The sequence below is a fragment of the Oncorhynchus nerka genome, linkage group LG9b, assembly GCF_034236695.1.
Source record: "Oncorhynchus nerka isolate Pitt River linkage group LG9b, Oner_Uvic_2.0, whole genome shotgun sequence".
Lineage (NCBI taxonomy): Eukaryota > Metazoa > Chordata > Actinopteri > Salmoniformes > Salmonidae > Oncorhynchus > Oncorhynchus nerka.
The window spans coordinates 51469038-51480690 of NC_088424.1; the positions used below are offsets into that span (position 1 = coordinate 51469038).

Here is an 11653-nt window from a genome sequence, read left to right on the forward strand (position 1 = left end):
TACATCATCACTGGCCAGGGGCCCCACACTGCTACACCATAACTGACCAGGGGCTCCACACTGCTACATCATAACTGACCAGGGGCCCCACACTGCTACATCATAACTGGCCAGGGGCCCCACACTGCTACATCATAACTGGCCAGGGGCCCCACACTGCTACATCATAACTGGCCAGGGGCCCCACATGGCTACATCATAACTGGCCAGGGACCCCACACTGATACATCATAACTGACCAGGGGCCCCACACATACATCATAACTGACCAGGGGCCCCACACTGCTACATCATAACTGACCAGGGCCCCACACTGCTACATCATAACTGACCAGGGCCCCACACTGCTACATCATAACTGACCAGGGGCCCCACACATCATAACTGACATCATAACTGGCCAGGGCCCCACATGCTACATCATAACTGGCCAGGGCCCCCCACACTGCTACATCATAACTGGGGCCCCACACTGCTACATCATAACTGGCCAGGGGCCCCACACTGCTACACCATAACTGACCAGGGCCCCATGTGGCTACACCATAACTGGCCAGGGGCCCCCCCCACTGCTACACCATAACTGGCCAGGGCCCCACACTGATACATCATAACTGGCCAGGGGCCCCACACTGCTACATCATAACTGACCAGGGGCCCCACACTGCTACATCATAACTGGCCAGGGGCCCCACACTGCTACATCATAACTGGCCAGGGGCCCCACATGGCTACATCAGGCTTCGTTATTGTCATGCTCATTAGAATATGAGTCATTATCATATTGTTGCCAAGGAGCGATTTCAGTGTTTCTACACTTGGTTTGCATATCATTGATTTAAAGAACGGAGTTTGTTTGTCCTGTCTCGGGGCGATCACACGCACGCACACAGACCGGAAATTGAAAACTTCCGAAAGGAAGGCTACTGCCCTCCAAACCTGGACACATATGAATGCACACACACACACACACAACACACACACATGTGCACACCACACACTCTCTCTTTATCCATATGACCAAGTCAAAGACCAGCCTTCTATAATGCCAGGAGTTTGCATGAAGATGCATGAAGAAACCATACAGAGCATTCAGGAAGTATTCAGGAAGTATTCAGGAAGTATTCAGGAAGTATTCAGAGCCCTTGACATTGTTCCACATTTTGTTACGTTTCAGCCTTATTCTAAAATTGATTAAATCGTTTTTTTCTCATCAATTTAAAAACAATACCCCATAATGACAAACGCAAAAACTGTTCTTTAGAAATGTTTGCAAATTTATTACAAATTTTAAAAAACTGAAATATCTTATTTACATAAGTACTCAGTCCTTTTGCTATGGGACTCTAAATGGAGCTCAGGTGTATCCTGTTTCCATTGATCATCCTTGAGATGTTTTTACACCTTGATTGGAGTCCAGCTGTGGTCCTCTTCCTCTGGTCCTCTACCTCTGGTCCTCTTCCTCTGGTCCTCTACCTCTGGTCCTCTCCCTCTGGTCCTCTTCCTCTGGTCCTCTTCCTCTGGTCCTCTTCCTCTGGTCCTCTTCCTCTGGTCCTCTCCTCTCTGGTCCTCTTCCTCTGGTCCTCTCCCTCTCCCTCTGGTCCTCTACCTCTGGTCCTCTTCCTCTGGTCCTCTCCCTCTGGTCCTCTTCCTCTGGTCCTCTTCCTCTGGTCCTCTTCCTCTGGTCCTCTCCCTCTCCCTCTGGTCCTCTACCTCTGGTCCTCTCCCTCTCCCTCTGGTTCTCTCCCTCTGGTCCTCTCCCTCTGGTCCTCTCCTCTCTGGCCCTCTCCCTCTGGTCCTCTCCATCTGGTCCTCTTCCTCTGGCCCTCTCCTCTCTGGTCCTCTTCCTCTGGTCCTCTCCCTCTGGTCCTCTCCCTCTGGTCCTCTTCCTCTGGTCCTCTCCTCTCTGGTCCTCTTCCTCTGGTCCTCTTCCTCTGGTCCTCTCCCTCTCCCTCTGGTCCTCTCCCTCTCCCTCTCCCTCTGGTCCTCTACCTCTGGTCCTCTACCTCTGGTCCTCTCCCTCTCCCTCTGGTCCTCTCCCTCTGGTCCTCTCCCTCTGGTCCTCTCCATCTGGTCCTCTCCCTCTGGTCCTCTACCTCTGGTCCTCTCCCTCTGGTCCTCTTCCTCTGGTCCTCTCCCTCTCCCTCTGGTCCTCTACCTCTGGTCCTCTCCCTCTCCCTCTGGTTCTCTCCCTCTGGTCCTCTTCCTCTGGTCCTCTCCCTCTGGTCCTCTCCATCTGGTCCTCTCCCTCTGGTCCTCTACCTCTGGTCCTCTCCCTCTGGTCCTCTTCCTCTGGTCCTCTCCCTCTCCCTCTGGTCCTCTACCTCTGGTCCTCTCCCTCTCCCTCTGGTTCTCTCCCTCTGGTCCTCTTCCTCTGGTCCTCTCCCTCTGGTCCTCTCTCCTCTGGTTCTCTCCCTCTGGTCCTCTCCTCTGGTCCCTTCCTCTGGTCCTCTCCTCTCCCTCCTCTGGTCCTCTCCCTCTGGTCCTCTTCCTCTGGTCCTCTCCCTCTCCCTCTGGTCCTCTCCCTCTGGTCCTCTACCTCTGGTCCTCTCCCTCTCCCTCTGGTCCTCTCCCTCTGGTCCTCTACCTCTGGTCCTCTTCCTCTGGTCCTCTACCTCTGGTCCTCTCCCTCTGGTCCTCTTCCTCTGGTCCTCTTCCTCTGGTCCTCTTCCTCCCTCTCCCTCTGGTCCTCTTCCTCTGGTCCTCTTCCTCTGGTCCTCTCCCTCTGGTCCTCTCCCTCTGGTCCTCTCCCTCTGGTCCTCTTCCTCTGGTCCTCTCCTCTCTGGTCCTCTTCCTCTGGTCCTCTTCCTCCTGGTCCTCTCCCTCTCCCTCTGGTCCTCTACCTCTGGTACTCTTCCTCTGGTCCTCTCCCTCTGGTCCTCTTCCTCTGGTCCTCTTCCTCTGGTCCTCTTCCTCTGGTCCTCTCCCTCTCCCTCTGGTCCTCTACCTCTGGTCCTCTCCCTCTCCCTCTGGTTCTCTCCCTCTGGTCCTCTTCCTCTGGTCCTCTCCCTCTGGTCCTCTCCCTCTCCCTCTGGTTCTCTCCCTCTGGTCCTCTACCTCTGGTCCTCTTCCTCGGGTCCTCTTCCTCTGGTCCTCTCCCTCTCCCTCTGGTCCTCTCCCTCTGGTCCTCTACCTCTGGTCCTCTTCCTCTGGTCCTCTACCTCTGGTCCTCTTCCTCTGGTCCTCTCCCTTGGTCCTCTTCCTCTGGTCCTCTTCCTCTGGTCCTCTTCCTCTGGTCCTCTCCCTCTCCCTCTGGTCCTCTCCCTCTGGTCCTCTACCTCTGGTCCTCTACCTCTGGTCCTCTCCCTCTGGTCCTCTCCCTCTGGCCCTCTCCCTCTGGTCCTCTTCCTCTGGTCCTCTTCCTCTGGTCCTCTTCCTCTGGTCCTCTCCTCTCTGGTCCTCTTCCTCTGGTCCTCTACCTCTGGTCCTCTTCCTCTGGTCCTCTTCCTCTGGTCCTCTTCCTCTGGTCCTCTCCCTCTCCCTCTGGTCCTCTACCTCTGGTCCTCTCTCCCTCTGGTCCTCTCCCTCTGGTCCTCTCCCTCTGGTCCTCTCCTCTCTGGTCCTCTCCCTCTGGTCCTCTCCATCTGGTCCTCTTCCTCTGGCCCTCTCCTCTCTGGTCCTCTTCCTCTGGTCCTCTCCCTCTGGTCCTCTCCCTCTGGTCCTCTCCCTCTGGTCCTCTTCCTCTGGTCCTCTCCTCTCTGGTCCTCTTCCTCTGGTCCTCTTCCTCTGGTCCTCTCCCTCTCCCTCTGGTCCTCTTCCTCTGGTCCTCTTCCCTCTGGTCCTCTTCCTCTGGTCCTCTCCTCCTGGTCCTCTTCCCTCTGGTCCTCTCCCTCTGGTCCTCTCCCTCTGGTCCTCTCCCTCTGGTCCTCTCCCCTCTGGTCCTCTTCCTCTGGTCCTCTTCCTCTGGTCCTCTTCCTCTGGTCCTCTCCCTCTCCCTCTGGTCCTCTACCTCTGGTCCTCTCCCTCTCCCTCTGGTTCTCTCCCTCTGGTCCTCTTCCTCTGGTCCTCTCCCTCTGGTCCTCTCCATCTGGTCCTCTCCCTCTGGTTCTCTACCTCTGGTCCTCTCCCTCTGGTCCTCTTCCTCTGGTCCTCTCCCTCTCCCCTCTGGTCCTCTACCTCTGGTCCTCTCCCTCTGGTTCTCTCCCTCTGGTCCTCTTCCTCTGGTCCTCTCCCTCTGGTCCTCTCCCTCTCCCTCTGGTTCTCTCCCTCTGGTCCTCTCCCCTCTGGTCCTCTTCCTCTGGTCCTCTCCCTCTCCCTCTCCCTCTGGTCCTCTACCTCTGGTCCTCTACCTCTGGTCCTCTCCCTCTCCCTCTGGTCCTCTCCCTCTGGTCCTCTACCTCTGGTCCTCTCCTCTCCCTCTGGTCCTCTCCCTCTGGTCCTCTACCTCTGGTCCTCTTCCTCTGGTCCTCTACCTCTGGTCCTCTTCCTCTGGTCCTCTTCCTCTCCTCTTCCTCTGGTCCTCTTCCTCTGGTCCTCTCCCTCTGGTCCCTCTTCCTCTGGTCCTCTTCCTCTGGTCCTCTCCCTCTGGTCCTCTCCCTCTGGTCCTCTCCCTCTGGTCCTCTTCCTCTGGTCCTCTCCTCTCTGGTCCTCTTCCTCTGGTCCTCTTCCTCTGGTCCTCTCCCTCTCCCTCTGGTCCTCTACCTCTGGTACTCTTCCTCTGGTCCTCTCCCTCTGGTCCTCTTCCTCTGGTCCTCTTCCTCTGGTCCTCTTCCTCTGGTCCTCTCCTCTCCCTCTGGTCCTCTACCTCTGGTCCTCTCCCTCTCCCTCTGGTTCTCTCCCTCTGGTCCTCTTCCTCTGGTCCTCTTCCTCTGGTCCTCTCCCTCTCCCTCTGGTTCTCTCCCCTCTGGTCCTCTCCTCTGGTCCTCTTCCTCGGGTCCTCTTCCTCTGGTCCTCTCCCTCTCCCTCTGGTCCTCTCCCTCTGGTCCTCTACCTCTGGTCCTCTTCCTCTGGTCCTCTACCTCTGGTCCTCTTCCTCTGGTCCTCTCCCTCTGGTCCTCTTCCTCTGGTCCTCTTCCTCTGGTCCTCTTCCTCTGGTCCTCTCCCTCTCCCTCTCCCTCTCCCTCTGGTCCTCTACCTCTGGTCCTCTTCCTCTGGTCCTCTCCCTCTGGTCCTCTCCCTCTGGCCCTCTCCCTCTGGTCCTCTTCCTCTGGTCCTCTTCCTCTGGTCCTCTTCCTCTGGTCCTCTCCTCTCTGGTCCTCTTCCTCTGGTCCTCTACCTCTGGTCCTCTTCCTCTGGTCCTCTCCCTCTGGTCCTCTCCCTCTCCCTCTGGTCCTCTCCCTCTGGTCCTCTACCTCTGGTCCTCTCCCTCTGGCCCTCTCCCTCTGGTCCTCTTCCTCTGGTCCTCTCCCTCTGGTCCTCTTCCTCTGGTCCTCTTCCTCTGGTCCTCTCCCTCTGGTCCTCTCCCTCTGGTCCACTCCTCTCTGGTCCTCTCCCTCTGGTCCTCTCCATCTGGTCCTCTTCCTCTGGTCCTCTCCCTCTGGTCCTCTTCCTCTGGACCTCTCCCTCTGGTCCTCTTCTGGTCCTCTTCCTCTGGTCCTCTTCCTCTGGTCCTCTTCCTCTGGTCCTCTCCCTCTGGTCCTCTTCCTCTGGTTCTCTCCCTCTCCCTCTGGTCCTCTCCCTCTGGTCCTCTTCCTCTGGTCCTCTCCCTCTGGTCCTCTTCCACTGGTCCTCTTCCTCTGGTCCTCTTCCTCAGGTCCTCTCCCTCTCCCTCTGGTCCTCTACCTCTGGTCCTCTCCCTCTCCCTCTGGTTCTCTCCCTCTGGTCCTCTTCCTCTGGTCCTCTCCCTCTGGTCCTCTCCCTCTCCCTCTGGTTCTCTCCCTCTGGTCCTCTACCTCTGGTCCTCTTCCTCTGGTCCTCTCCCTCTCCCTCTGGACCTCTACCTCTGGTCCTCTCCCTCTGGTCCTCTCCCTCTGGTCCTCTACCTCTGGTCCTCTCCCTCTCCCTCTGGACCTCTACCTCTGGTCCTCTCCCTCTGGTCCTCTCCCTCTGGTCCTCTTCCTCTGGTCCTCTCCCTCTGGTCCTCTCCCTCTGGTCCTCTTCCTCTGGTCCTCTCCCTCTGGTTCTCTCCCTCTGGTCCTCTTCCTCTGGTCCTCTCCCTCTGGTCCTCTCCCTCTCCCTCTGGTTCTCTCCCTCTGGTCCTCTACCTCTGGTCCTCTTCTCCCTCTCCCTCTACCTCTGGACCTCTACCTCTGGTCCTCTCCCTCCCTCTCCCTCTGGACCTCTACCTCTGGTCCTCTCCCTCTGGTCCTCTACCTCTGGTCCTCTTCCTCTCCCTCTGGTCCTCTTCCTCTGGTCCTCTCCCTCTGGTCCTCTACCTCTGGTCCTCTCCCTCTGGTCCTCTCCTCTGGTCCTCTTCCTCTGGTCCTCTTCTCCCTCTGGTCCCTCTCCTCTCCCTCTGGTCCTCTCCCTCTGGTCCTCTACCTCTGGTCCTCTCCTCTGGTTCTGGTCTGGCCCTCTCCTCTCTGGTCCTCTTCCTCTGGTCCTCTCCCTCTGGTCCCTCCCTCTGGTCCTCTTCCTCTGGTCCTCTTCCTCTGGTCCTCTTCCTCTGGTCCTCTCCTCTCTGGTCCTCTTCCTCTGGTCCTCTCCCTCTCCCTCTGGTTCTGGTCCTCTCCTCTGGTCCTCTTCCTCTGGTCCTCTTCCTCTGGTCCTCTTCCTCTGGTCCTCTCCTCAGGTCCCTCTCTCCCTCTGGTCCTCTACCTCTGGTCCTCTCCCTCTCCCTCTGGTTCTCTCCCTCTGGTCCTCTTCCTCTGGTCCTCTCCCTCTGGTCCTCTCCCTCTCCCTCTGGTTCTCTCCCTCTGGTCCTCTACCTCTGGTCCTCTTCCTCTGGTCCTCTCCCTCTCCCTCTGGACCTCTACCTCTGGTCCTCTCCCTCTGGTCCTCTCCCTCTGGTCCTCTTCCTCTGGTCCTCTCCCTCTGGTCCTCTACCTCTGGTCCTCTCCCTCTGGTCCTCTCCATCTGGTCCTCTTCCTCTGGTCCTCTCCCTCTCCCTCTGGTCCTCTCCCTCTGGTCCTCTCCCTCTGGCCCTCTCCATCTGGTCCTCTCCCTCTGGTCCTCTCCCTCTGGTCCTCTTCCTCTGGTCCTCTCCCTCTGGTTCTGGTCCTCTCCCTCTGGTCCTCTTCCTCTGGTCCTCTCCCTCTCCCTCTGGTCCTCTCCCTCTGGTCCTCTCCCTCTGGTTCTCTCCCTCTCTCCTCTACCTCTGGTCTCTTCCTCTGGTCCTCTACCTCTGGTCCTCTTCCTCTGGTCCTCTTCCTCTGGTCCTCTTCCTCTGGTCCTCTTCCTCTGGTCCCTCTACCTCTGGTCCTTCCTCTGGTCCTCTCCCTCTGGACCTCTACCTCTGGTCCTCTCCTCTCTCCCTCTGGACCTCTCCCTCTGGTCCTCCTCTTCCTCTCCCTCTGGTCCTCTTCCTCTGGTCCTCTCCCTCTGGTCCTCTACCTCTGGTCCACTCCCTCTGGTCCTCTCCATCTGGTCCTCTTCCTCTGGTCCTCTCCCTCTCCCTCTGGTCCTCTCCCTCTGGTCCTCTACCTCTGGTCCTCTCCCTCTGGTTCTGGTCCTCTCCCTCTGGGCCTCTCCCTCTGGTCCTCTCCCTCTACCTCTGGTCCTCTCCCTCTGGTCCTCTCCCTCTACCTCTGGTCCTCTCCCTCTGGTCCTCTACCTCTGGTCCTCTCCCTCTGGTTCTGGTCCTCTTCCTCTGGTCCTCTTCCTCTGGTCCTCTTCCTCTGGTCCTCTCCCTCTCCCTCTACCTCTGGTCCTCTACCTCTGGTCCTCTCCCTCTCCCTCTGGACCTCTACCTCTGGTCCTCTCCCTCTGGTCCTCTCCCTCTGGTCCTCTTCCTCTGGTCCTCTTCCTCTGGTCCTCTCCCTCTGGTCCTCTACCTCTGGTCCTCTCCCTCTGGTCCTCTCCATCTGGTCCTCTTCCTCTGGTCCTCTCCCTCTCCCTCTGGTCCTCTCCCTCTGGTCCTCTACCTCTGGTCCTCTCCCTCTGGTTCTGGTCCTCTCCCTCTGGTCCTCTCCCTCTGGTCCTCTCCCTCTACCTCTGGTCCTCTCCCTCTGGTCCTCTCCCTCTACCTCTGGTCCTCTCCCTCGGGTCCTCTACCTCTGGTCCTCTCCCTCTGGTTCTGGTCCTCTCCCTCTGGTCCTCTTCCTCTGGTCCTCTTCCTCTGGTCCTCTTCCTCTGGTCCTCTCCCTCTCCCTCTACCTCTGGTCCTCTACCTCTGGTCCTCTCCCTCTCCCTCTGGACCTCTACCTCTGGTCCTCTCCCTCTGGTCCTCTTCCTCTGGTCCTCTCCCTCTCCCTCTGGTCCTCTACCTCTGGCCCTCTCCCTCTGGTCCTCTCCCTCTGGTCCTCTCCCTCTGGTCCTCTCCCTCTACCTCGGGTCCTCTCCCTCTCCCTCTGGTCCTCTACCTCTGGTCCTCTCCCTCTGGTCCTCTACCTCTACCTCTGGTCCTCTACCTCGGGTCCTCTCCCTCTCCCTCTGGTCCTCTACCTCTGGTCCTCTTCCTCTGGTCCTCTACCTCTGGTCCTCTTCCTCCCTCTCTCTATGAAAATAACTAAATCTCCCCCTCTCTCCTCCAGCCACTGAAGGGATTATTACTATAATATTAAATGACTATTATTATTTTAAGATGCACTGCTGTAGCATCCATTTCTTCCTCTCTCCCTCGTCCTCTCCCCCTTCCTCTACTAAAATAACAAAACATCCCTCTCTCCCTCATCCTCTCCCCTTTCCTCTACTAAAATAAGAAAAACATCCCTCTCTCCCCCAGCCTCTGAGAATGCACTGCCATAGCTGTGCGTTGGTCACCAGCTCTGGTCACCTGATGGGTGGTGGTCGCGGCGAGGAGATCGACCGGGCGGAGTGTGTCATCCGTATGAACGACGCCCCCACGGCGCTGGGGTACGGGCGAGACGTTGGGCGCCGCACCTCGCTACGCGTCATCGCTCACTCCAGCATGCAGAGGGTCCTGCGGAACCGCCACGAACTGCTCAACACATCCCAGGTGAGATGCTACATGCTATAAGAGATAAATACATCCCAGGTTAGATGCTACATGCTATAAGAGATAAATACATCCCAGGTTAGATGCTACATGCTATAAGAGATAAATACATCCCAGGTTAGATGCTACATGCTATAAGAGATAAATACATCCCAGGTTAGATGCTACATGCTATAAGAGATAAATACATCCCAGGTTAGATGCTACATGCTATAAGAGATAAATACATCCCAGGTTAGATGCTACATGCTATAAGAGATAAATACATCCCAGGTTAGATGCTACATGCTATAAGAGATAAATACATCCCAGGTTAGATGCTACATGCTATAAGAGATAAATACATCTCAGGTTAGATGCTACATGCTATAAGAGATAAATACATCTCAGGTTAGATGCTACATGCTATAAGAGATAAATACATCTCAGGTTAGATGATTCTCTGGGATTTCAAACATGCATCTTGTGTAAACGATTTGGTTGAACAGCAACACTCTCGACTCCGAACTAGACATGTGACGACGGGGTACAAGTCCCTACTCAGCCTCTCCTCTCTGTGTCCTTAATAGTAGATCATCCAGATTTTACCCCCAATTATTGGCCAATAATACAAAAGGTAGTGGTGGTTTACCTACTTGTCATCCAATTCTTACACCCTGCCCTGCTCCCTCTTTTTCTCTGTCTTTTTTCGTCCCACTGATGACGGGATTTGGGCCTTGTCTCAACAAAACAGTATAACCTTCGCGTCGGAATCATTATAAAGATAAAATCTTCGTCCAGTTCGAGATGAGTTATCACTGTTCTGATGTCCAGAAGCTCTTTACCGGTCATAAGAAAAGAAACAGTAGCAGCAGCAGCATTATGTAGAAAACATATCAGTAGTGACATTACATTCATTATGTAGAAAACATATCAGTAGTAACATTACATTCATTATGTAGAAAACATATCAGTAGTAACATTACATTCATTATGTAGAAAACATATCAGTAGTAACATTACATTCATTATGTAGAAAACATATCAGTAGTAACATTACATTCATTATGTAGAAAACATATCAGTAGTAACATTACATTCATTATGTGAAAACATATCAGTAGTAACATTACATTCGTATGTAGAAACATATCAGTAGTAACATTACATTCATTATGTGTAAAACATATCAGTAGTAACATTACATTCATTATGTAGAAAAACATATCCAGTAGTAACATTACATTCATTATGTAGAAAACATATCAGTAGTAACATTACATTCATTATGTAGAAAACATATCAGTAGGTAACATTACATTCATTATGTGAAAACATTATGTAACATTACATTCATTATGTGAAAACATACTTAGTAACATTACATTCATTATGTAGAAAACATATCAGTAGTAACATTACATTCATTATGTAGAAAACATATCAGTAGTAACATTACATTCATTATGTAGAAAACATATCAGTAGTAACATTACATTACATTCATTATGTAGAAACATATCAGTAGTAACATTACATTCATTATGAAAACATATCAATGGTGACATTACATTCATTATCCCAGAAACATATCAGTAGTGACATTACATTCATTATGTAGAAAACATATCAGTAGTGACATTACATTCATTATGTGAAAACATATCATTAGTAACATTACATTCTTTATGTAGAAAACATATCAGTAGTAACATTACATTCATTATGTGAAAACATATCAGTAACATTACATTCATTATGTAGAAAACATATCAGTAGTAACATTACATTCATTATGTAGAAAACATATCAGTAGTAACATTACATTCATTATGTAGAAAACATATCAGTAGTAACATTACATTCATTATGTAGAAACATATCAGTAGTAACATTACATTCATTATGCTTAGAAAACATATCAGTAGTAACATTACATTTCATTATGTAGAAAACATATCAGTAGTAACATTACATTCATTATGTAGAAAACATATCAGTAGTAACATTACATTCATTATGTAGAAAACATATCAGTAGTAACATTACATTCATTATGTAGAAAACATATCAGTAGTAACATTACATTCATTATGTAGAAAACATATCAGTAGTAACATTACATTCATTATGTGAAAACATATCAGTATAGTAACATTACATTCATTATGTAGAAAACATATCAGTAGTAACATTACATTCATTATGTAGAAAACATATCAGTAGTAACATTACATTCATTATGTAGAAAACATATCAGTAGTAACATTACATTCATTATGTAGAAAACATATCAGTAGTAACATTACATTCTTCCCTCCAGGACACAGTGTTTATCAGTAGTAACATTACATTACATTATCTTCCCTCAGGACACAGTGTTTATCCAGTAGTAACATTACATTACATTCTCACTCCCTCCAGGACACAGTGTTTATCCAGTGTCGGCATTACTCCTCCCTCAGGACACAGTGTTTTATCAGTAGTAACATTACATTCTCTTCCTCAGGACACAGTGTTTATCGAGTAGTAACATTACATTATCAGTAGTAACATTACATTCATTATGTAGAAAACATATCAGTAGTAACATTACATTCATTATGTAGAAAACATATCAGTAGTAACATTACATTCATTATGTAGAAAACATATCAGTAGTAACATTACATTCATTAT

The 11653-nt window shown here is 52.0% G+C and overlaps 1 protein-coding gene across 1 annotated transcript in view; it reads left to right on the top strand.

Moving 5' to 3' along the window:
• st6galnac5a (ST6 (alpha-N-acetyl-neuraminyl-2,3-beta-galactosyl-1,3)-N-acetylgalactosaminide alpha-2,6-sialyltransferase 5a) overlaps nt 1-11653 on the top strand; it is a 262069-nt gene that overhangs the window by 161632 nt on the left and 88784 nt on the right. Inside the window, exons 3-4 of the mRNA XM_065013646.1 lie at nt 8762-8995; nt 11298-11313. Coding sequence (XP_064869718.1) covers nt 8762-8995; nt 11298-11313 — 250 coding nt within the window. The remainder of the gene's footprint in view (nt 1-8761; nt 8996-11297; nt 11314-11653) is intronic.